A 24,697-nucleotide genomic window follows, 5' to 3' on the forward strand; every position below is an offset into this window, starting at 1 on the left:
AGGCGGAACGGCGGGGCGGGCCGGCGCGGCGGGCGGAGCGCGGCGGAGGACGGACCGGGTTGCACTGGGCGCAATGGCGGGGCCGCTGCTGCAGGCCTGGGGGCTGGGGACGGCCCTGCGGAGCCGCGCGGCTCTCCGCCCGCTGGGGCTGCTGGCCCCGCCGTGCCGGGAGGCGTCCGGGCAGGGAGCGGGACGGGGCTCCAGCGAGGCGGCGCTGGAGGAGAACCCCTTCTACGGGAAGTACCGACACAAGATCCGGGAGTTGCAGAGGTGCGGGGGCCGGGCACTGGGAGAGCTCCTGCTTAGGCTTTGGGGCTTATTGTGGGGCGGGGGGTTTGGGGGTGGGGAAGGGTGTGATTTTTAGCTCTGTGTCCTCGTTCAGGCCACATGCAGCCTTGACATTCTCTCACGCTGTTGCCACCAAGTCAGGGACTCATCCCCACTGTAATTGGTTTGAGATTGTTTGTTTTCCTGCTGTGAAATTGGCATAGAATCATAGGATGGTTTGGGCTGGAGGGGACCCCAAAGCCCATCTAGTTCTACCCCCCTGCCACTGGAAGGGTCACCCTCCACTAGCCCAGGCTGCCCAAAGCCCCATCCAACCTGGCCTTGAACCCTGCCAGGGATCCAGGGGCCTCACAGCTTCTCTGGGCAGCCTGTGCCAGGGCCTCACCACCTCCCAGGGAAGGATTTCTGCCTTACATCCAATCTAAATCTATCCCTTTGCAATTTAAAACCATTCCCCTTTACGCTATTGCTACACACCCTCTAGAAAGTGTCCCCCCAGCTTTCTTGTAGGCCCTTTGGCTATTGGGAGGCCACTATAAGATCACCAAGTTAAGAGTGTATCAGTAAGCATTTCAAAAGGCAGACCTGTGCTGGTAACCCAGTGCTGCTAATAGACCTGTGTCCCTCTCAGATCCAGTCCCGATGTGTTTGAATCCCGGATGGAAAAAAGAAATGAAGTGAAGAAGCAGCCTGTGGGATATTCAAATCAAGGGGAGTTTATCAGATGCATGGAGGAAAAGGCAAGGGCTGGTTTTCTTTTTGATATCACGTCTGTTAAAGCTATGATGCAATTTACATAGGACTGGTATAATGCTATAAACCTCTACAGCGTTCCTGGTAGCAAGGAGCCCCAGAATTTCACACTCTGGTGGCTAAAAGTACTGTTCTGTGTTCCAGCATACTGTTCTTCTGCTTTTTAGACTGTAACTGCTGTGCCTGAGGCCCTATCCAAACATTTATTGGTTTGGCCAGCTGGAGTGATGTGATCTTGTATGTGTAATTTTGTAGCAAACAAAAGATAACTGTTTAATAATGTTGGACCCCAAATGCATAATAGTTTAATCCTTTCCAGTCTCAGAATTCATAATTCATATTAATAATTATTCTCCTAATCAATATTTTAATAAAATGCACTGCAGCCATCTCTAAGAATCTTAAGTTTGAGGTCATGCTCAGGAGATCCTGTCAGCAGGTGTGTTGCACGTGACAGGGAAGGCAAATCAGTGGTATTAAAGCATCAGTGGTAAAAACTAAAGAATATTATTTTCTTCTAGGCAAAAGGCCTGGACACAAAGACATCCAAGGGAGGTTTCACGAAAGATAAGGTAAGGGAAACGGACCTGGGTGTTGGGAGAGGACATGCTGGCAAATCAAGGGTGTAGACTGTATTGCTATCAGTGCTTCAGCAAAGAGCTTCTTGGGATAAAACTAATGTACTTTATTCTGCACTTGAGTGTAAGATACTCATTTACTGCTGGGGACACATTCACATCTTAAAACTCCCAGCAATGTTGTTTTTATTATGCAGTCCAACTGCTCTGCTGCCAGTAACAGACCAGAAGGCCTTTGCAGCCTGTGAATATATTTCCAAAGATCAGCCAGCAGAGGGACAAGAGAGGTTTTATTCTTCCACATCCTTGTGTTTTTGCAGACTTTGTGTAAATCTGCCAACAGACTGTGTGTCTGAGATGGCTGAAAGCAACAGGCTGCAGCTCCTCTTGCAGCTTCAGTAGAGACCTGCAGAACTGGAGCAAAGAATATTCTGTGTCCTGGCAGCACCTCCTCCACCCTGCCCCAGTGTGTGGATCCGCTTCTTGGGGTGTTGCTGCTTACTACTAACGAGTTTCTGTGGCAGCTCAGAGAACTCAAGTTGTGTTGTGAAGTAACTGAATTAAGTTCCTCTGGCTTGATGTTGTTCTCAGCAACTTCATCCATTTGTTCTGTGTTCTCACTGGGATCAGAGAGGTGTCATCGTGCCAAATCCCTCGTGCTTTCTCTTGCAGACACTCGATTCGATTCTTAACGTGGAGATGGTGAAAGAAAAGTCAGCAGAGGAGATAAAAGAGGTGAGGAGTTTAAATGGAATGGAGTTTGTTCCACATCTACGCTTAATAGTAATCTAAGTATGAAGATGTGAGTTTTACTTGCACTGAATAATAAGATGTAGCTGCAGATGTGTGTTCACAAAATTACCCTGACACGCAACGAACAGTTGAAGATAAAGTTCTCTCTGTACAGCCAGCTCTGCCTAGGATGTGCACCTTGCTAAACAGTACATCTGGACTTGATCACGCAAAACCCCTCTGTTGTAATTCTTCTTGTTGCCATTTCATGCAGCTGAATTGGCCTCAGCAGCTCCTGTCTGGGTTAAACCCACATGGAGGGCAACCCCAGCAATATCTTCTGTGGATTCTGCTACTGCTGGTCTGCAGGAATCAAAACAAATCTTTTGCCATCCCCCGTCTTTGGTTGCATTATCTGTCTTTCAGGAGCCTCTGTACCATAACTAGGGTAGGGTAGGAGGGGGGTGGGTCTGTTTGAAGAACAGTGTGAATTGAGTTCTCCCTAATACGTGCTTTGCTTTGCTCTGTGTTCCCTTGTCTAGTTACAAGTCACGTCTCTTCCACAATTCTGATGTAGCTTGAGTTGGATGTGGTTTGTTTGGTTGGGTTTTTGTAACCAAAGCAGACTATATGCCAAGAAACTTCACGTAGACATGATCATGTAAGGAGAGCAGCACATATAAAGGAGCCTCAGCATGACTTAGCAGAAATATAGCTGCTTTCCTGATAGCTCAAGAACATCACAGAAGTGGTGATGTGCTCTGTAAGGGATGGTGTGCATCAGGGATGTGCAACAGGGATGGTTAGAGCAGGGAGAGTGTTTGCTAACTCAGGACTTTCCTTCAGGTCGCCCTGTTTCATTGATTAAACTTTTCACCATCAATTCTCACTAGTTATGCAGAACAAGGGAAGAGCAACTGAAAGAGTCCTGGACTCTGGGCTTTTACTTGTACTTATCTGTTTATTAAGAACTTTGAGTTTCTGTGTTGGTATTGCCATCCTGTTGTGGTGAAGACAACAATGACTCTGAACAGAGGAGCATTACTTTTGTCTTCTGTTGAAAATGTTTTATGTATTATTAAAAAAACAACCCAACAAATTGAACCCTCTAGAAATCATTAGTGTGATTGTTGGGAATCTTGAGCCACCTCTGAGCCCAGCGCTTATTTCTGTTGTCTCCTTGAAATCTGTCACTTTGTACAAGTTCTCTGGCCCCTTAGGAGAAGTGGGTTGCCTTAGCAGGAAAGTCAGGCAGGTGTGTTTGAAAAATGACTTCTCAAAGTGCTTGCAAAAGTTAGTTGACAAATGGAATTAATCTTGAAGCAATTAATACTACTGCTAGATGTTTGATTTTTAACTGCAGCTCAATCTCCTTTTGTCTCCTACAGATTTGGAATCAGTATTTTTCTGCAAAAGATACGGTTTACGCTGTTATTCCAGTAAGTAGTTGCCCTGTAGTTGTGCACTTGCAAGGCCAGTGTGTAAAGCTTTCCTTTTGAACTGGGATTCTGGAGCTTTTAAAAGCAATCAGTGAAGGAAAATGAGGTTTCAAGACCAAAACTTTCTTTCCTGATTGAATGATGATATTGCCCCAGATAAAGGCTTTTGTTTTGGTTTTTTTTTCCTCCTTTACATCAGTCTCAATAGAGCTAGTACTTCTGCAAGCCTGGCTTGAATTTCCAAGCATTTTTAAAATGATGAGTATCCAGTACTCTTTGCAGTGTCTGTTAAGGTAGCATTTGTATTTTCACACACTTTTTTTTCTCTGATTTGGTTGTTTTTCTCCCCTCTTCCCTGCAGCACAGACTGCTAACACACATTTCATCTGGCAGCATTAGAGCGCTTGGCGAGTGACTTGCAAGTGGCTAATTGCTTCTGCCTTAACTTTCATGCACTTAAAACCATTGGCAGCACTGTCTTTCCTTGAGGTTGCATGGTGCTTCCTGTGATAAGATTGTATTTCTGTGTCCTGATAACTTTGCCAGATGTTAATTGCTGTTAATCTGCATCAAGCTGAAGGTGTTTTTCTCGCTTGTAATTCTTTGCTTCAGAGCCTCTGTGAGATCGTGATCTCTTAAATCTCCCTTTTCACAGCTGGGCATGAACTTTGTCTTCCTTCAGTTCCTGAAACCTCATTTAGATCTGGGCTCTGATTTGCAGTCACACTGAACCCTCTGAGCTGCAACTGCAGTGACACGAGGTTACAGTTGGAAAAGACCTTCAAGATCGTTTTGAGTCCAACCACCTATCCAGCCCTGTGAGGTCCAACACTAGTCATGTCACCAAGTACAACATCTGCTCTTCTTCTAAACACCTCGAGGGATGGTGACTCCACCACCTCCCTGGGCAGCCTGTTCCAATATCTAACAACCCTTTCAGTAAAGAAACTTTTCCTAATATCCAACCTAAACTTCCCCTGATGCAAATGGGGTAAGCAAGGCCCAACTGCCCTCTGAGCTGTACTTCATTACACTTGAAAGAGATACTGGATTTCAAGGTGGGAACATAGATACTGGAGCTGAGTCTTCATCCATCCTACAGCAATGCTGACTCCACATCTTGCCTTTTAAAAAGGCTGTGCTATTTCTGTAAATATTCTGGATTGCATAGAGAGGTACTGGGGTTCCCACTGGTGTCAGTGGGTGTTGGTGCCCTGGTGAAGGGATGTGTCTTTCTGTGGGAGTGCAGCAGAGCTGCTCAGCTCATGAAGTGCTGTGCTGTGAAGATGGCAGCACGGGATTCAAAGTCAAGTGGTTTCACATGGATGTTGTGAAAATAGCTTGAACTGCTTGTTTTCTGTAGCAGAGGGCCAGAGCCAGGGGCTGCAGCTGGGATGGTGCAGGTCTTTCATTAGTGGGGTTGGCACTGTTCTTTGGTGTGCTGTTTTAGAGGAGCTTTGGAAGCTTTGAAGGCTTTAATGCAAACCAGATTCCAGGCACATTAGGAAGTAGTTCATGGTGTCATTGGGGGAAGGAACTGTATCTATTGCCAGAAGCTCTTTGTTGGCTGGAAGAAGGGCCTTGCATAATTCTCGAGTGCTCAGAGGCACATACAGAGGAATTTTGTGTTGATGAGTGGCATGTGTTTTCTTTCATGAACACCTTTGAGTAGGTATTAATATATGGTGCTGGGAGGAGAAGAGCAGGCAGAAGATTTGGGGGAAACGCAGAGGACACGTGGATATGATTGCTAGGTCTCATCAGGGATGACCAAATGTTTGAGGTTTTAATATAAACCTAAGCAGTAAGTATATTATTTTTTTAATACCTAGGCTGTGTTATAATACTGAAGAGCAGATCACTGTGATGTAAAATCACAGTGGGTCTGGGGCCAGGGATATGTCATCTTGCTCAGCTGTTGACACCACGTGATGCAGTGGAGCTATTACTGAAAAGGAACGTAACAAGCCTAAAGCATGGGCCCCATACCTCCAAGGAATAATGCTGCAGGATCCAAGGAGTGTGCTGCAGGATCTTAGTGACAACATTGCTAAAATGAGTTACCAAAGTCGCTTAGTAACAAAGAACTAAATAGAGCTTTCCATGCCTCACTATTCCTGCAGTGAGACCTTCTGTAGATGGGAGTTCTACCCTGAAAAGGTTAATGAGATAATTCTGAGTAACTGTGCATCCACACTCATGTTATGGGACCTGAATTTCTCTTTCTCTTCCTTCCCCAAAGGCAGAGAAGTTTGAGTTGATATGGAAGAGAGCCCAGCAGTGTCCATCGGTACGTATGGCTGAGACTTCCCAGCGCCTGGATCTCTAGCTGCAATGCATTTCTCCTCTCTGAAGTCTTAACTCACAAACTTCTGACCTTCCTGTGCTCAGACCCATTGGTATCAGCTTGATTAGTAAAATCCCAGAGTTCAGCCGTTTGTCTCCGTGTTCAGATAAGAGCAGTGGTGATTCCTATGTATTGCCTGGTTTGATCTAGAGATGAGTACAGAACCTCCCAGGGAATGGATTTAGCTACACACCTCTGACTTCTGTTCATTGTTGTTGTGAGGTTGAATCTCTTCCCTGCAGTGTGGGGAAGAGCCAGGCCTTGCAGGCTGCCTTTGCTGGTGCTCCCACGTTAATCTTTCCTTATTGCTGAGAGCACCCTTGCTTCATCCTGGAGCAACTGTCATTAGCTGTAGTTACACATCACCATGTTGTGCCTACATGGAGAAAGCAAATTCTCTTGTCTTAGGGTTGGTGTAAGTTGCTCCTTGCAGGAGTGCCTGGAGGAGGGAAAGGCCAGAAATCACTACATTTGGGTTCTGTCCACAGACCAAGCTGAGCCTTGCCAGCTATTAGCCTGCCTTTGCTTGTCTCAGATAGGTGCAGCTCACCAGGGTGGTGTGTGATAGGTAAATACTAGTAGGCAGATATGAGCAGTTCTTTGCCTGGAAGCTGAGTGGGCAGAAACTGTGTTGTATAAATAATGTATCTCTGTCTCTAGGGGAGTGTGTGTAGCAGGCACCCCGACACTGAGTAGTGTCAGTTCTGGTGCAGAACATCATGATTCGACAGCTGTGATGGGGAAAAGGGGAGGAATTGGGTGTAGTTAAACCCTTTATTACAGAAACAGAGCCAATACTCTGTGGGTTGTGTGTTACGTGTACGCCAGCGCTGTGAGGCATAAAGTACTGAGAACAGGCAGTCTGGTTATTCCAGAAATGAGTGGGTTCCCAAGATTTGGGTTCACTGCTGCTCATGTGGGTTGCTGGGCACCTTGCAAGCTTCCGTTAGAGGGCTCCTCTGTGGATGAACAGGTTGCTGCTTCAAAGAAGTTAAACTGCTGAAGGGCAGAGCAGCTAACATGATAAAGGGTATCTCTCTGTGGTTTTACACCACATGCTGCTGGATAAGTTCTGTGCTCTGTTGAAAGTAACAGGTTTTACAGTGTGCTGGAGCATGGGCTTTGTGCTCATTTCACTGTCCTGAGACAAGCAAAATGCTTCACTCCTTTATGAAAACAAAGTAGCTAAACTGTTGCACTGAGAGAAGGGCTTTTGTAGATCTTCACTGAACTGATGGACTGGCCCCATGTATTTCACTTGCCAAGAGCAAGATCAAATATTATCTGGCATCCTGAGCTACTCAGAGCTTGGAATGTTATTTAAAGTTTGTAAGTGTGTTTCTGTACCATGCAATGGGGTGTACTCAGGCATCCTGCTTGTTTCTCTGTTCCAGTGCTGTCCTTTCCCATGGTGTGGGAAAAGGAGCAAGTCCCCAGCTTACAGAGCTGGGTAGATGGTGTATCACTGGGGGGAAAGTGCTTGCTGCCTGTTCTGGAGCACCTGGTGAAATGACATCATTAAACACTCTGAATGCTGCTTATCTTAGAGTTGGCCAGTTCTGCTGTAAATTTTCTAGAAAGGTGAACAAAAAGTGTGTTTACCACCATCCTTTCCCCTTTCCCCTTTCCCCTTTCCCCTTTCCCCTTTCCCCTTTCCCCTTTCCCCTTTCCCCTTTCCCCTTTCCCCTTTCCCCTTTCCCCTTTCCCCTTTCCCCTTTCCCCTTTCCCCTTTCCCCTTTCCCCTTTCCCCTTTCCCCTTTCCCCTTTCCCCTTTCCCCTTTCCCCTTTCCCCTCCTTATGTGTACCAACATACACTGATAAGGTTTATTGTTGGTTTTGAAATCTGGTTCCTGCTGTCCTGTCACTCCCCTTGGGGCAAAGAAACCCCTTTTTCTGTTGTGACTTTCTCCCTAAAGAGTTTTATGCTGGAGGCTGGTATGACACAGGCATTGTTCTGTCTCATGAAAGGGAGAATTACTTTTTCTCTCTCCTCTGCAGTTTCTGTATGCTTTGCCAAGAAAAGAAGGTTATGAGTTCTTTGTGGGGCAGTGGTCAGGAACAGAACTGCACTTCACTTCACTAATAAACGTTCAGGTGAGTGGTTGGGGGAAAAAAGGTCCAAAAATGGTCCAGAAATATGTTATGTGATGTAATATGCTGATGTTATAATTGGTAAAGAGTTTAATGAGCAGGTTGTCTAGCTTAACTTGAAAATAATTGTCAGGGAAGGACTGCTGTTAATTATGAGTACTTAGTGAACTTCTGGGTGTTGAGTGGCTCTCATCTAAAGGACAATGAGGTAGAAGTCAAACAGTCTGAAAATAGAGGCATGAGCCAAATGTTTTAGAACTGTTCACACAAACTACTTGAAATGCCAGTAGATTCTATGAGATGAAATGTCTTTCTGGAAATTGAAGGTTATCTTAAATGCAAAATGGTCTTTAGTCAAGGAAAAAAACCCAACCACCTAACTCTGCAAATCCCTTGTTTTCTCTAAAGGCCAGGAATAATGAATCAAATTTGATTAGAGCTGATCCTTAAGCCCTGAAAAATTATGGTCTCCATAGCAGTTAATTCTCAAAAGTTTTGTAATCAAGCCTCAAAACCTGCAGTAGTGCTGAATTTCTCCATGGGATGCTTATGGAATATTTATCTCCTTCAGACACAAGGTGAAACTGCTCCTAGCCAGCTGGTCTTGTACCATTATCCTGACCTGCAGAAGGAAAAAGGGATAGTATTAATGACAGCAGAAATGGACTCCAAGTTCTTGGTAAGAGTAATCTGTTCACTGGCTTCCTTCATGTTATGCTGCAACTCCTCCTACAGTTCTGAGTTCAAACCAAATTAAAGTCAAGCCTTGAAAAGGCCCTTTGCCAAAGGGTGCTCATAGTAGATTAGGTTAAAGAAATAGCTAATGGGAATTCACTGGGCTTTGGAGCTCTGCTGATTTTAGCTCATGCATTCTTTCTTTTTGTTGCTTTTCTTCTTACTCTGGATGTTGCAGTTTATTGTTGTAAAGAATAAAAGCTGCTGTGTTTAATGGTAACGGAAGGAAATTTGCATGAAAGGTGTTGCTACCTGCCAACAAGCTAAAACAGTGTTTTGATGCCTAATGCAGCTTGTCAGATCAGGAGACCTCTGGAGCTTTGTGTGAGGTTTCTGCATGCCTCTGCTCTTTTCCCTAGGTGTGGGCGTGCTGTTGTTTGCATCTCACTAATAGCACCGTGCTAGGACTAATAGCACTGGGGATTGTACTGGTGGAGTGAGATAACTAGGCATCCCACCTCTGACTGACCTACTTACACCAGCTCTGAAACAACCTGCAGAGGGGTCACTAGTCATTTGCCCTGTTGTATGTCAGAGAAAACGATTTTTGCAAATAGGTCAATGGTAAAAAGGGAGAGATCAGGCTTTGGAGCATCCTCCGTGCCTTAGAGTGGGCTGGGATCGTCTTTGACCTCCAAGGTGTGTGCTCAGTGGGAGACTAGTTTAAAGGCACAGGGCTAAAGTGGTCAGGAGCAAGAGGGAGGTGGTTTGGTAAGAGATTTGCTAAGCTAAGGTGGCTTGGAATGGAACCATTCAGTGAGGAGCAGCACTGAAGAGTCTTTTTCAGCGGGATACTCAAATGTAACTAACCCTTTGTTGTGACTTGCAGGTGGTCCATGAAGCACAGTGCTTGGCAAATCAGGTGCAGCTTTTCTATGCCACGGATCGTTCTGAGACCTATGGACTAGTTGAGACCTTCAACCACAGACCCAGTGACTTTAAATACATGTCAGTTATAGCAGAGCTTGAGCAGAGCGGACTTGGAAGAGACCCGAGAGCCGCTCAGGCTTCCGACAAGTCGTAGAGCCTGGCTGAAGCCAGCCAGGAGCAGGCAGGGGGGTACCTGGAGGGGGTGGTCCTGTCTCTCTTTTGTTTTAGGACTTTGTGTTAGCTACAAAAAGGACCTGGTGGCATCTTGGGACTCTGGTAGACAGACCTGTCTGGAACTGATGCAAGATGAGGACTTGGGCCATCTGAACGGCGGTAACCGGTTGCCAAAACGGAGCCCCATACTGCAGCAGAACTTCATCAGACCTGGTGTTCCCATCCCATAACTTCCTGCCACATGCTGTGCGTTTGCAGTCTGAACTGAAGGGGCAGGAGGGGGGCTGTGTGTAGTGGGCTATCCTGACATCAGGAGATGGGTAACAATCAACGGTTCTTCTCAGTAAATGCATTTGAAATGCTCTCCACCATTATAATTGCATGGTCCAGTGCTTTTTAATCTGGGTGGAATTTACACAGGCTTGTCTGTCAGGAAAAGAGTAAAGGACCAGTGCTGTAAAACAGATGCCTCTCTGTTACCCTGTGTGTGAGGTTCCTTGCACAGATCTGTACTGTGGCCTGTGTTCTTCTCAGGATTAAAAAATAAAGTGACTGGATTTGTTCTGGGAAAATTGTGCTGCTTAATTGATATATTAATTTTATCCTGTTGCTGTGTTTCTGTCCTGGAGATGTTTTGCTTGAGGAGTAAGTTACTATAAACGTGGGTTTATTTCTGTGTATTTTTGAGCAGTGAGGAGGAGTTTGCTGCGGGCTTTATGGAATTAATTTTTCTCCAACTGGCAGCTAGTCAGGTACCTACAGATGGTGTTTGGAGGGACAAAAAGTGGCTCTTGTTCCTATTTCAGGAAAGATGGAATTGCACAGTAACAGGGCTAGAGCTGCCAACTGGTTTCTCCATCACAAAGTGACAACACATGAAAAGATGCATCGGTGTGAATACATACGGCAGCTTTAACGTGTCAGTGTTGGTGAGAATCTGGCTTCTGAAGACTACAGCTGGTGGTGTGTTTTAAACCTGCCTTCAGCAGAAGGATCCCAAGGCATTTGTGCTTTGAGCTTCTCTTTTCATTCCCAGCTGTGCCAGCCAGTGCATCTGCAGACAAGGATGGCAGGACCAGGTCATGAGGAGCCTGTGTACCCATGACCAGTGTCCAACCACTGCACGGGTAGACAGTTAAACTGAGGTCAGCCAGGAGCTGCTCAGGTGCAATGCTGCAGTGTTTCCCATATCCACATCAAATCCCTGGCACTAACTTGTCTGTAGTACTAATTATCTGTTTAGCCTGGAGGAGACTGAGGGGAAACCTTATCATCGCCTGAAAGGAGGTTCTAGAGAGGTGGGGGTTGGTCTCTTCACCCAAGTGACAGAAGGAGGGGAAATGGACTCAAGCTGTGCCAGGGCTGGTTCAGGTTAGACATTAGGAAAAATTTCTTCACCAAATGGGTTATGGGGCACTGGAACGGGCTGCCCAGAGAGGTGGTCGAGTCACCAACTGTGGATGTATTTAAAGGAGAGGTAGACAAGGTGCTTAGGGATATGGTTTAGTATAGGACAGGTACTGTTGAACTTGATGATCTCAAAGGTCTTTTCCAACCCAGGGATTCTGTGTCACATCCAGACCACGCTGCATCTTCCCATCTGCCTGCTGAGGCTGGAAAGCATTCCCTCATTCCCTCCTTTGCTGAAGAAATGGGAGGCAAGAAGGGTAGGCAATGTGTCTGTCAAAGACCAGGGTTTTTTGGCAGGGCTGGTAGCAGATACTCTGTGCTACACTTAACTGTGAACGGATGGGGAGGTTTGATGAGTTGAAAGGGTTTCTTACACAGTCTGTTTGCTGAGGTAGCTGTAGGACCCTGGTGCTGTAACACTCGCTGTCACTCCACGCTTTCTCAGCCCATTCTGTGCATGTGAACAGTGTTCAGTGAAGCACTCAAGTGGGTTGTAAGGTTTTATCATGGGGGTCTGTTTTAGCAGTGACTCAGGCATGTTGGGTTGAACTGCCCGTTCAGGGGATTGTGAGGTGTTTCTTGAAGAGGCACATCTGGGTCTTGGCTGCAAGAAGATGGTCTTGCTTCCTGATCATGTATTCTTTCTGTCTCTGATTGTGTTTGTTCCATGCACAGCACCCTGCATAGCAGGGCAGTAATCCAAGGGGGTGTGGATAGGGCTGTTACAGCCTGAACAGCAAATCACCTTTATTAAAGACTCTTTCTACTTCTATTTTACAGCATTCATGCTCCATTTATCATTTCACATTCACCACAATAAGGGCAGTTTTGATTCATTATTCACTCCCTGCTTTGAAGATGTCGAAGTTGCTGCCTTCATTTTTAATAGAGCTGTAGTGCAGCATCTCTGGAAGAGTAACAGGCACCAGGAGTGAAATTCAAGGCCTCCAGATCTATACCTGGGCCACTTTCTGAGCTTGAAAGACTAAAGGCTCTTCCTGTAATACTGGGGGAAGGGGGTTCAACCCATCCTGTGATTAATCTCAAGCTAAGAATTTGCCAGGACAAGGGGGAATGGATTAAAGCTAAAGGAAAGAAGGTTTAGATTAGGTATTAGGGGGAAGTTTTTTACAGAGAGTGGTGAGGTGCTGGAACAGGCTGCCCAGAGAGGTAGTGGATGCCCCATCCCTGGAAGGGTTCAAGGCCAAGTTGGATGGGACCCTGGGCAACCTTGTGTAGATCCAGTTCTTGAGGTTGGTGGCCCTGCCTGTGGCAGGGGGGTTGGAGCTCTATGATCCTTGAGGTCCCTTCCAACCCAGACCAGTCTGTGATTCTAAGAACTTCTCTAAGGCTTTAGGACAGACAGAAATGGCAAGGAAACACTTCTTGCACTGTGTGCGTTGGGACGGCTTTTAAGTAAGACCCAAGGTGACAAGATCAAGTTGATGATACCACACCGTGTCCAGTTTGGAAGAGACTGTTTTCAGGCCTTGGACAAGGTGAAATGGGCTGCTGGAGGGAGGAAGAGCTGCTTTCTGCAGGTGTATTCACGTGCCTTGAAGTGCATGCCAGTGCATCAGCCCTTGTGTCAGGGTGAGGCCTCTCAGCACAGACAGGGCTGCCTCGGTGGCAGTGACCCAGGGCTGTATCACATCTCCCTGAGACACAGAGGAGCAAAGAGCTGGCTAGGCTTGTGTGCCTGTGTGCCACTGCAGCAGGGGCTTAGCAAGCAGATACCCTACTGGGAGGTATTCCCAGGTCTGCTGCTGAGGACAGGGTTTGCTGCAGCCCCTGGAAAATGGTACTGACACGTTTTCTCTGGGAAGCTGCTCTGATGGACTGTGCCACTGAGACCTGGCTGTGAGAGGAGAGGCTTCAGACAGCTGCTTCCTACAGTATCCCTGCACGAGCTGTGTGCAGAGCATAATCTGTATTTCTAGTGATTGCAACACGTAAGAATACGGATTATTAGAGCAGATGGCACAATAGTCTGAGATGCTGCATCATCAACCTGGAGCATTTTGGTCATGGACAACTGTTGTTTCAATATTCAGTGGCCCAGTGTCAGGATGCAAGTTCCCTAATTTGTAAATGGTAAACCTGGCTGTGTGCTTGTGCCACAGCTGGGACGTGAGCAGCACACACGTCTGTGCTGACTGCTACTGTGCTGGGGATGAAGCTGAAGCTGGGACAAACACCCATCATAAAAATGGCCATGAGAAACTCCAGGCCTGATCCTCCATCCTGCTTGATTGAGGTGTTGAGCCCAAGGGCTGGTGAGGGGAGAGGAGATAATGGGGAGGTTCGTGTGCCGCGTAGCCACTAGAGGGGATCTTTGTCTCCTGATGTTTGTCTCCTCCTGCTACCAGCACCCACAGCTTGTGTGAGCCTGTCTGCTCTGTTCTGCCAGCTTGGGGTGAGTTGTGTGCTAAAAGCATCTGGATGCCCCTGCTGCTCCCACGTGGTCAGTAATGTGGGCTGCACTGAGACAGATCACCAGCTCCCCCAGCCTAGTGTCACAGATTGTAGATGTGCTGCCTTGGGGAGGGGAAGCATCCTGCAGGACTGTTCAAGGTTGTTTTGCTGATTTCCAGCCATTTGTGGGCCAGGGTCTTCCTGAGTTTGGACATGTCTGTACTTAGCAGCCCACAAGTGAGCACGGCATGTCCATGGAGGAGAATCCCAAGTCAGGGATTCATCCTGACTTGCAGGGATGCATCCTGCAGCAAGGACTGCACGGCTGAACCAGGTGCTGTAGCAGCCACCTCCTTCCCTCCATGCTGCCTCTGGTTTCTCTCTGGCTGGAGGAGAGCCTGGGGCTGGGAATGTGCAGCAGTTCCTGCTAGGAGCAGTGGAGCAAGTTTTGCAGCCAGAGGCTCCTGCTTATCAGTGTCCTAAACCCTTGGCTTGCCCACCCACCCATTGCCTGGGGAGACATGTACCCCTGTGTCAGCAGGAAACCCAGAGCTGCTTCTGCTCCCTGGGGAGACGCCCTGGCCTGTGAAAGGCGGCTGTGGCAGCAGTCAAGGAAGTGCAGATTGAAGGGTGATGATCTTACACTCACTTAAAATACTGACTCCAGCACTTTTTCATCTGCTCCTGGTCTTCTCCCCGTGCCTTCAAAAACTGTAAGCCTCCAGTGCCCTCTGATCTGTGGCAGATGTTCTCCCTCTTCACCTCCGAGCTTGCTCTGAGCTTGGGGGAGCAGAGAGGGGGAACTGCCTGTTCCTGCTGCTGCATCGTGGAGGCAAAACTTGCTGGGCACATCTTTGCTGGGCCCTGTGGTCTGTGCTGGCAGGTGGAGCCTTCAACCCTCCTGGGAACAAGCATCCCCCTGGCTGATGGGCGCTGTGGTGATGGGCTGCACGCTGTGCAGGGCAGTGTGTGGCCAGGGAGAGCCTGGCACAGGCTGCAGCTGGCACAGGGTTTGCAGGGGATTCACTGTCCATTCTCCCTCACCCCCCCTTGGCATAGGTGTCTCCTGCCAAGCCATGAGAAGCTGCATCACCACATTGGGCCTCTTTCCATGGCCACCCGTGAGGTCTGATGGAGCCGGCAGCGCTCCGGACTTCCTCCCCTGCTTCCTTCCCCTGATAAATTCAGCCCTGCACCTGCTTTCAGGAGCGGGGCCAGCCCCCCCTCTTCCTTCCTCCAGAGCACAAAAATGCCCTCTTCACAATAACACAAATCACACATCCCCTCCTGGCCCAAAGCTGCCCCTTGGATGTTTTCCCAAGTAAATCCTGCTCTCCCTCCCTGCAGCTGGCGCCCTGGGCAGCTCCAGGACCATGGGCTCTCAGCTCTGTGAGGTTTCCAAAACCTCATGCAAGGGGATAACTCCCTAACCAGGAGGTGTTGCTCACCCCCAGGGACTAGTGGGGCTGCAGCAGCTTCAACCATCGTGCTGTTTTCCTGGCCCCTCTCCTTTGGCTCCAGACCACTGAGGGTGGGAGGACCCCATCTTGCCTCTAAGTATTTTGGCTCCATCTTGCCTGGATGTAAATCCTGGCTGTGAGTTCCATTCGGGATCTTTGCTATTCGGCCAAGACCCCTCAGTTTTGGATTTGTGCCCATTTCTAGCTGGGGTTTGAGTTGAGAATTTCCTCCTGGCTGGCTTGGCATTAGCTGTTGGGAGTTACATCTGCTCCACAGACCTCTGCCTCCTGCTCATGAGGCCTGAGGATGTTTTGTGGTTTCCCTCATCCCTCAGGGAAGATCAGGGACACTGGTGCTTGCCAGGTCCCTGGGGTGGAGGGCAGCAGTGTTGCTTGGCCCTTGCAGGCTCAGGGTGGCTGCAATATGCAAGCAGGGAGCATCCAGCAACGGGAATGTTCACAAGGCTCCAAAAAGACACGGAAGACCTGCTGTTACTGCTGGAACCAGGTGTGGGGCTGGGTTGCCAGCAGCCAGGAAGATGCTGTTGGGCTACCTGAGCCAGATCATGAGTTCAGGGGTGTCACTTTGTGAGAAATTCACTAAGGAGCAGGCTAAAGCTGATGGGGAGAAGGTTCTGCCTCTGTAAACCAGCCCACAGACCCTGGGTAGATGTACAGACAGAACCAAGATTTTGGGGTTGCAGCTCTTGGACTGAATTAGCTGATGATTGTGGTGGGACACAGCTGGACAGGTGAATCTGACAGCTTGAGCAGGAACACGCTGCAGATGTGGGATGTCTCACCATCCCGTGTCACAGCAGGTGCCAAGCACATGTGAATCCTCTGTGTCCTCAACGTGTCCTCCTTCCATTCCCTGGCCTGTGACCTGCCCTTCAGCCACATCCCAAACAGGGCCTGGCAGGAAAGCACGGGGCTGCCGGGGTGTGTGCACCCCGCTTCCCTCTGGCTCCAGCCCAAAGCAATGCGCTGCTGGGGCCCCTCAGTGTCTTACCCCCACCCCACCCTGCGCCCTGGGCCCCCAGCTCACCCCATCACCTACGAACCCCTGGCAGAACCTGAGGCTGAGTGCAGAGTTAAGCAAAGCCCAGGGGCACTTTCCTTGCTGGGACTGCCCTGCTGCTGAGCCCTGTGCAGATGTTTCCAACAATGGGGGGGTGGGGGGGGTGGGGGGGAAAGGCCTACGACCACGAGCACCAAGGCCACACCACTGCTCCCACCTTGCCACATCACGTGTGGGGTACGCCGCCGGTTTTACATCCCCACCCAAGGAGCGTGACCCCCAAAGCAGAGTCCTGGCCCGTGCCGAGCCATCCCACGCTGGCTGGCTGGCTGCTCCTCCCGGCGCTGAGCGTGCTGGCGCAGGCTCGCTCTCCCCGAGCGGTATTTAAACACCGCAAGGCGCCTCAGAACTCACCCCACCTCCGAGGCTGCCCGACTGTAAGTCTGCTCCACGCAGTGGAAGTTTTTCTGGCTCTTTCTTTCCCCTCTCTCTGCCTTTCCTGCTTTGTGTGTGTGTGTTTGTCCCTGTCCCCAGCTTGGCCTGGCACCGAATCTTGGGGCTGGTGTTTTGTGTGTGTGCAGAGAGGGCCAGGGAGGGACAGGGGAGAGGGGCTGTGCGAAGGATCAGCGGGGGGAGACTCTGCAGGAGTTCATCTCCTTTCCCCCGGCATGCTGGTGTCCCGTGAGAGCCTGGAGCCAGCCAGCAGCAGGGGGGTTTGTGCCAAGAAGGACCTCAGCATCCAGGAATGGCGCGTGGGTGGGAGTGTGGGTGCCTGCCCGTGAGCGGGTGTGTGCCCGCCGCGATGGCTTCCCGGTGGGTTTTCCAGGGACAGCTGGAGCTGCCGGCAGGGTCAGGATGTGACATCACTGGCCGACGAAAAACTCCTCAGCCCCCGGTTTCTCTAACAAAACCCTGCTGAGCGCCGGAACCCGGTGGCTCTCCCTGCCACTGTGATCCCGGAGCCACTGACCATCCCAACAGGGACTCTGGCTCATGCTTTGTTCTTCCTTTTTTTTTCTTTCTCTTCTTTTTTCCCTCTCCCAGTAAGAGCATAAAGTGCAGCAGAGGAATTGGGGGCTGGAAGCTGGGTGTACTGGGGGATGAGGTGAGTGCCGGGGGTGGAAAAAGCCAGTGCTGCATCCCCAGGGATGCTCCTGTGTGCTTTTAAGCGCAGGTTGGGCAAGCTCTGGTTATGGTTAGACCGGGAAGGAACAATCCTCTCAGCCAGGGCACGGACGCCTGCAGAAAGCTCTTCCCCTTCCTCCATCCTGTCTTGGCTCAGCTGCGAGTGTGTAAATACCGAAGGAGCCTGTTTTGGGATGTGGGAGGGCCCAGGAGCTGCTGGTGGTGGGGCAGGGGTTAGCGCAGATGGCTGGTGGTGTGCAGGGCAGGGGATGGGGGGACGGGCAGGGGATGGGGGGACAGGCAGGGGATGGGGGGACGGGCAGGGGAAGGCAGCTCACAGTGTAGGCAGACATCCATTTCCTGAGTGGGACAGTCCCGGCAACGGCTTTGCCTGTGTCGTGTCGGAGGGGCGGCGGAAAGCTGTGGGCGGGGGAAGCTGGGTGAAAGCGAGCGGTGGAGATGGGTTTTCAGCAGCCAGTTTATCTCCTCTCCTTTTCTTCCCTGAGCTGGCAGGCCTGGAGCTGCCGGTGTTTGGGATTACGGCTCTGACAGCGGAGTGATCGCCCTTGGGACTGGATCGGAGCAGTCGGCTGTCGCTGAAGCTGTTGGACACCTCTTTGCAGAGCTCCCAGCAAGTCACTGGTAGCAGCAGTGAGATCTCAGCCCCCGGGAATGAGGTACCCACAAAGAGGTGTCACCCCCAAAACAAACTGGGAACGCTGGCATAGAGAGATGGGGGCTTTGCTCTTCTGCTTGGGGGCATCTTGGGCAACGCGGGAAAAACTTCTCCAGTGCCTTTGGGCCAAGCTCTGATCCCCAGGGAGCGGCTGCTTTGCTGGTGCTGCGGCAGGGATGCAGGGCAAGGAGCAGGGCAGAGCTGGGGATGCAGCCGGGGCAGCCCAGGCACAGGGCAAGGTGTGTGTGGTTCCTGGAAGCCATGCTGGGTCTGTTTCTCACAGGCTGGGGATTTCCAAGCACCTAGTGAGACGGGGGAAGCACGAGCACGGCTTCTGCTGGCAGCTGCCCCTGGCTGGGGTGCGGGGGGCTGAGTCCTGCTGAGGCTCTGGAGGTGGCTGCTCCGGAGATGGGGGCTGCCTTGGAGGATGCTTGCACCTCTTGTGGGTATCTCCAGCCCTGGGGGTGGGGGGGTTGGGGGGGTGGGTTGTGCAAGGAGGGTTTTGCTGCTGAGAGCTCGGGGTTTCTCTGCAGCTCCCCTAGCCTGCGTGCTGGGCCTTGATCCCCTTCCCAGCATCTTGTCTTGGCTCGTTTCCTGGAATTTTCCATCATTTGGGTTATATTTGGGATCGGCAGCCAATAACCCCGTTTCTCACGGACAGCCCAGCTGGGGCTTGGCTCCAGCAGGAAGCACAGAGGGAGTGGGGCCAGCACCCCGAGATCATACTCCCCGGCATCGCCCTTTTGCAATCCCTCCTCCTTGGACGATTAAAACCAGACACAGCTTTCACAAAGGCTGGAAAAGAGGGGATATGTTCCCTTCTCCAGGAGCCCTGCATGCCCCAGCCCCTGGCTAGACTGGGGCTGAGGTGGCTGCAGCACAAGGGATACTCGGGAGATGCAGCTTTGGCCTCTGGAACACTTCTGATGCACTGAGGTCACCAAGAAGCAGCCCCAGCAGCAGCGATGCTCTAGGACAGGTTGAAGATCAAACTTTGTGATGGGAACTCTTGGAGGCTTGAAGGGAAGCTTGGAGACAGCAGCCAGACAGTAACACCTCCTAGAGCCGTGGAAAGCCAGTAGAGCCCCAGCACCAGCTGGTTTCTGGTCAGACTGTCCATCTGGCTGGCTGTCTTGGGGCTCTGACAGACGGTGGCTTAGCTGATGCCTGCTCTGCTCCTCCACCGGGGATCGGGCAGGGGCAGGACTTCTACACTGCCCGTGGGGAGAAGGGAATCCCCTAAAGCAGGGAAGCAGAATTAGACATCTTAGGCATCCCCCAGGGAAGCCTGAGGGGGATGTACAGAGCTCGTAGTATTTCACCTACGCTTGGCTCTGTGGAGCTGGAGCTGCATGTATCTGCGCTCTCCCTCTGTGGCCTCTTCCCAGAGCAGTGGGAGTCTCCCTACGGATTGCCCGTGGTGTCAGACCCCTAGTCATGCTCCCTGGCTGCTGCTCTGCCGGTGAGGGTTGGAGCGTGCTGCTGAAGCGGCTGCCTGCGGTTTCCAGCCAGATGCTTGTGCAGTGTGCAACTGTCTCGGGTCGGATCCAGAGAGGATGCACTCGGAGCCACGGGAGATGCCTTTCTCTCTCCTTGGGCTCCATGATCATTAATGCTTCCAAGGGCACTTGCAAAGCACTTTTCCCCCTGGAGCCTTTGCTTTTGCAGCTTTTAATATGAAAGTAGCCCAGTGAGGGAGAGGAGCTTTGAAACTGGGGAAACTGAGGCAGGGACCGCAGGACTGTCCCTGGTACCCATCACCTTGGAGACTGGCAGTGTGTCTGATTGATCCTTCCTGCTATGATTCTGATTAAAGCTTGTTTGGGGTCAAAACCAGGGGTTTTCTTTGGTGGCCCAGCCTTATGCCTGTAGGATTGAGAGGGGAGGAAGCACCCCTCCCACGGCCCTGCTTGCTTTCCCCTTTTGTTTTGCCAGTTTCTAAACAGACCTTTCAGAGTTGTTTTGAATTTCCCCCAAAGCTGTAACCTCACCGTGTTCCTCTGTGGTTTCCAAATGATAAAAAAAAAAAGAAAAAAGAAAAAGAAGCCCAAGTTAAAAAAGAACAAAACAAGTCTGAAATTAGCGGCTTGGTGTGACCCTGAACCCTCGAGTTGATTCCCACCCCCCCATCCAGTTCATTTCCTTTCATCTCTGGACTTGCTGGCAGCCTGGGGAATCAGTTTTTCATGTGCCTCTGCCTGCAACCTCCCTGCAGTGTCCTTGCAGGGCTTAACCCCACGCTCATTCGGTTCTTGCTAAACCTGAGTGAGTTTTGCTTCTGCTGCTGCGGGTGAAAGCTGGGGCAGGACTGGAGTCAGCAGCCTTCGCAGCCATGGATGAGGTTTTGTGGCTACTCAGCTGGGTTTGAAGCCAGCTCTCTCCAAAGCCAAGGCTATTTTGGGAGCGTGGATGGGGGTGAGCACCGAGCACACTGCGTCCCATGGGAAGCTGTGGCCTCTTTCTCTCTGGTTTCGCTCTTCCTCCTCCAACCATCTTCAGCAGGAACGTGGGGTGACAGCAGGGAAAGTCTCCAGTTCTGCAGCCACCTGCTTCATTCCTTGCCTGCTCTCAGGAGCAGGTTTGACTTGGGGGGTTGCAGATGCTATAGAAAGGGATGTGTGACCCCCCCCACCCCGTGGGTGTTGGCACCATCCCACGATGGGAATCGTGGTGCAGTGAAATGGGGTTGTGCCCTGTGCCAAGGCTCCTCTTGGGGAAGCTTTGATTTTGCACGTGGGAACTGAAGGCAGAGAGCTGGGGGTTACTGCTGCGGCACCAGTCCAGACCCTGCCAGCGCGGGCCGGCAGCGGGATGTGTACGGTCACGTCCTAGGAAGCTGCCTGTTGAAGCTTGCTGAATGGCAGCCGGCCCTTCATGTTTCCCAGAACGGGCAGTGAGAGTGGTGATTTGGGCTTGGATGGGTCTCAGGTCCCACCCCAAGCCCCAGCAGACCATGGCCTGATTTCCAGGAACGCGACAGCCCGGAACGGCAGGCTCAACTGAACTCCGTGCTGCAGCTAAGCCTTGGAAGACCTCCCATTTTCCATCTCTTTACGTGGACCTGTCCCAAATACTCAGCCCGCTGATGGAAGAGCACTAGCTGAGTTGGGTGCATAAAGGTGGACACCAGGAAAACCTGGTCTTGTGTGAGCTGCTGGTGTCCTTTTCCACCAGTTAGACTTGGGATGTGTCTGTGTCCATTCCCAAAGGAATTTGCTTTTCTTCCCAGAAAGTGGGGCCGGGTGCTGGGTCCCTGTCTGAGGGGAAACTGAGGCATCGGTGACTTTGCAGAGTCTGTTTGCTCTGAGCTGGTACATCCCACCTCAGCACCCCTCTGAAAGGGCCGTAGCTGGTATTTCAAGTCCCAGTCCTGACCTCCACACAGCTCCATCCATGCGCTGCTCACGTCCTTCCCAGCACATGGATCTCTCTGGACGGTGAAAGCTTCACAGTGAGGTAGGGAACAAATCTGTTCTCTGGCCCAGCTCCGCTGCTGCGGGTTGTAAATCCCGGGATGTGGTTCTGGCTTTGTGTTCAGTTTAATTTCTGGAGAACGCTTTTCCCCGGTGAGGGTTCACAAAGCCTGTTAGTGCCTCGGGGAGTCGGTATCAACGCTGGCAGGGATCCTGAAAGCAAAACTGCTGGTGTCACTCCAGCACGTGCTGCTGCTTGGGGAGCAGAGAGGCCATGGTGCTGTGCCGGCACCCCCCGGGCTCAGGGAACAGGTCTGTCCGAGCTCCTGGGCAGCAATGGGCTTTGCTCCCCCATTCCTGGGAATCGCTAGGAGGTGGAGAGATGAAAACACCTGGCAGATGTTTAGCAGGTTTCTTGCTCTTTTTTCCACTTCTTCTTTTTAAACTGGTGTGTTATTTGGCTGGTGCTGAGGCGTGACGCACATTCCCCCCTGCCCCATGAGTGAGAGCGGCTTTCAGGGTGACACAGAGACCCAGCTCTGGATGCGGCAGGGGTGCAGCTGTGGGATGTTATGGGTCTGGAGCTGTGGGATGTTATGGGTCTGGCCTCAGGAGATGAGATGCTGAATTTATGTCCCAGTTAAATTTGCAGAGGGCTTCCAGTGTGAGACCCCCGAACAAGGGAACCCCGCCGTATCCGTGGAGAACTGATTTCACTGTTGGTGGCCCCTACAAGTGACACATGTAATGGGATATTGTCTGCCAGGGTGGCTTCCTTGGAAACCTCCTGGGTTACATCCCAGGCCCAACACGATCACCTGGTGGGATAACCCAGTCACCTGGTGGGATCGGTCCAGTCCTACACAGGGATGCCTGAGATGTTCATCGCCTGTTTACCTGGCACAGAGACTGAGGACAGGGGATTGGTGTGGTGCCGTGCAGAGCCCATCCAGCCCTGAGGGGTGGCCGTCACTGCATTTTATTTGGGTGCTGGGCAGCTCTGTCAGAGTTATGGACAGACTCAGGATGGGGATGAGTGAGCTGCAAGAGAGATTCATGGGTGCTGCATCATCCCCATCCTGGGAAGCTGCCAAGTGTCAGGTGGAGAAATCCTGACTTCTCCTTAGGGGCACAATTGGGTTTTGCTTATTTTAATGACCTTAATGTCTCAGCCAGAACCTTCTGCCCATGGCTGGTGATAGGAGAGAGTGGGAAAAAATAATCCATGCATGAGGGTATGGACAGCCCCAAGACAGGGACAGCCCCATGTCCCGGTTCAGTGGTGGCAGCCCTGTGTTCTAGCTTAGTGGCAGAGCCTATGGGTGACAAGGGCTTTGAGGGGGAGGCAAAGGCACAAGAGGGGCTACTGGCCCCCTCCCTTCCACACTGGCTGCCAGGCCAGGCACTGCTCAGCCCATCGCACCCACCTCCATTCAGGCAGACCCCATTGGCTGTCTCATCCCAAAGGGAAGCCTGGCACTTCCTACGTTCCTGGATTAGAATCCCCACTGCAGCAGTGTTTATATAAATATATACATACGTGTGTGTATGGATTTTAGAAACTGTTGTGCATTAGCAAACTCCCTGGGAGGCTTTTTTTAGAGGTGTTATGCACAGGATGTGCTGTAACTCTGTGACAGCCAGCTGGGAAGCCCTTGATAAGGGCTTTTCTTTACAGCCCTGCTATGCCCAGAGTTCCCTTGTCCACTGCTGGGCTTCCTGAGGGCTGCTGTACCCGAGACCCTTCCCCTCAGGGCAGGTGGGAGTCAGGACGTGCTGCCCGTTCCCTCCATAGGTTGGCATTTTGGAGAGCTCATGTTCTTTTTTTGACGTGGGGAACAAGCTCTTTGACATGGCCAGATCCAGCTGCTCGGCACAGGGGAGGAGAAAGCATCCTTTGGAGACAAATGAGGAAAACAGGGCTGGAGCCATTGAAATCCCACCCAGCCACATGAGGCGGGAAGGTTTGCAGAGATCCTGCTACTGAAGTCATACTGTGTAACGATGCATGATGGCTGTCACCCCCTCTCTGGGGCAAAAGCCACCTAAAAACATACAGTTTTGGGTCTGGTTGTAGATGGGTGCAGCAGACATGGCGGGATTTGGCACCACCATGATGTGGGCTACATAACGGTGGCAAAGCACCAGTCCAGCCTTGCGGGAAAGGCTGTGGTTCGTGTGCTAAGGGACATTGCTGTTGGGGTTTCCACCCACAGCAGGGTTTGCACCCACGCCTGGGATTTCCCCTCGCAGCCACATGCTGGCTGTGGTGTAGAAATCCCCGCGGGGCAGGTCCTGCTGGTGTCTGGGACAATCACTAGGTCCTGCTGCTTCCCTGTGATGTCCCTATGGGTGAGCTTGCATGGGGATTCCCTTGCAAGATGTTTAGCTAGTCTTCACTGGGCAAAATAGGATCTGCCTGTGGCTCAGGACTAAGTTTAGAAAGCAGAGTTTATATAGCAGGCTTTTGGCTGAAATTTGTCTTTTTGATGATGCACATGCAGCCAGGTTTGGCTTGGGCACCATTCCCTCCTGCTCGTGACTTTGGGTAAGTCACTTCCCCCTCCCATGAACTTTTTTCTTCCTTTTTTTTTTTTAAACTCTTTCTCCATCTCCTCCCACGGGAGGGAGGCTGCTGGTGAACTTTCTCTTCCCTAAGCCTCAGCAAAGCATTTAGCACGAGTGAGCTTGGATCCAACCCGTGACGAGCAGAGGTGACAAGCGTATTTCAGCCTGCCTGGGACAGCCTGGGGCGGATGGGATTTCCACTGCAGCTTCAAGGAGGAAGAGAGAAAAAAAAAAGGAAAAAGGGGAAATACCACAGCCCTCATCTGTGCTGCTGACCTTGGGCAGGAAGGGGTGAGCTCAGCACTTCCAGCTCGCAGCACCAGGAGATGGGCTGGCCACCCTGACTGCTCCTGCGAGCATTGTGTGCATGCCTGGAGCGCCAGCCGCATCCTGGCACATCGCTCTGGGCTGCTGCTTCCCTTCTTCAGCTGAGGGTTTTGTTCTTTTCAACAAACACACGGGGCAGAACAACAAAAATAATCCCACCCACCCCCACCCCCCCCTTTTCCCGTTGGTCTCAGCGCTGGGGCTGTGTGAACCAGCAGCCAGCTGCGGTCGCAGCAAAGTCCCTGGGGCATCACCAGCCCCTGCAGCAGGGTGAG

General features: G+C 51.1%; 1 protein-coding gene across 1 annotated transcript; it reads left to right on the forward strand.

Moving 5' to 3' along the window:
• Positions 1-73: 73 nt before the first annotated feature.
• On the forward strand, positions 74-10,570 carry ATPAF1 (ATP synthase mitochondrial F1 complex assembly factor 1; the record flags this gene model as incomplete). Its single annotated transcript, XM_084265960.1, has 9 exons — positions 74-270; positions 920-1,028; positions 1,563-1,613; positions 2,292-2,354; positions 3,740-3,790; positions 6,033-6,080; positions 8,136-8,231; positions 8,800-8,907; positions 9,793-10,570. The coding sequence occupies 9 exons, from the start codon at positions 74-76 to the stop codon at positions 9,985-9,987; spliced, it is 918 nt and encodes a 305-aa protein (XP_084122086.1). The 3' UTR covers positions 9,988-10,570.
• Between the last annotated feature and the right edge of the window lie 14,127 nt (positions 10,571-24,697).

This window comes from Gallinula chloropus (genome assembly GCF_964237585.1).
Source record: "Gallinula chloropus genome assembly, chromosome: 6".
In the NCBI taxonomy this organism is placed as follows: Eukaryota; Metazoa; Chordata; class Aves; order Gruiformes; family Rallidae; genus Gallinula; species Gallinula chloropus.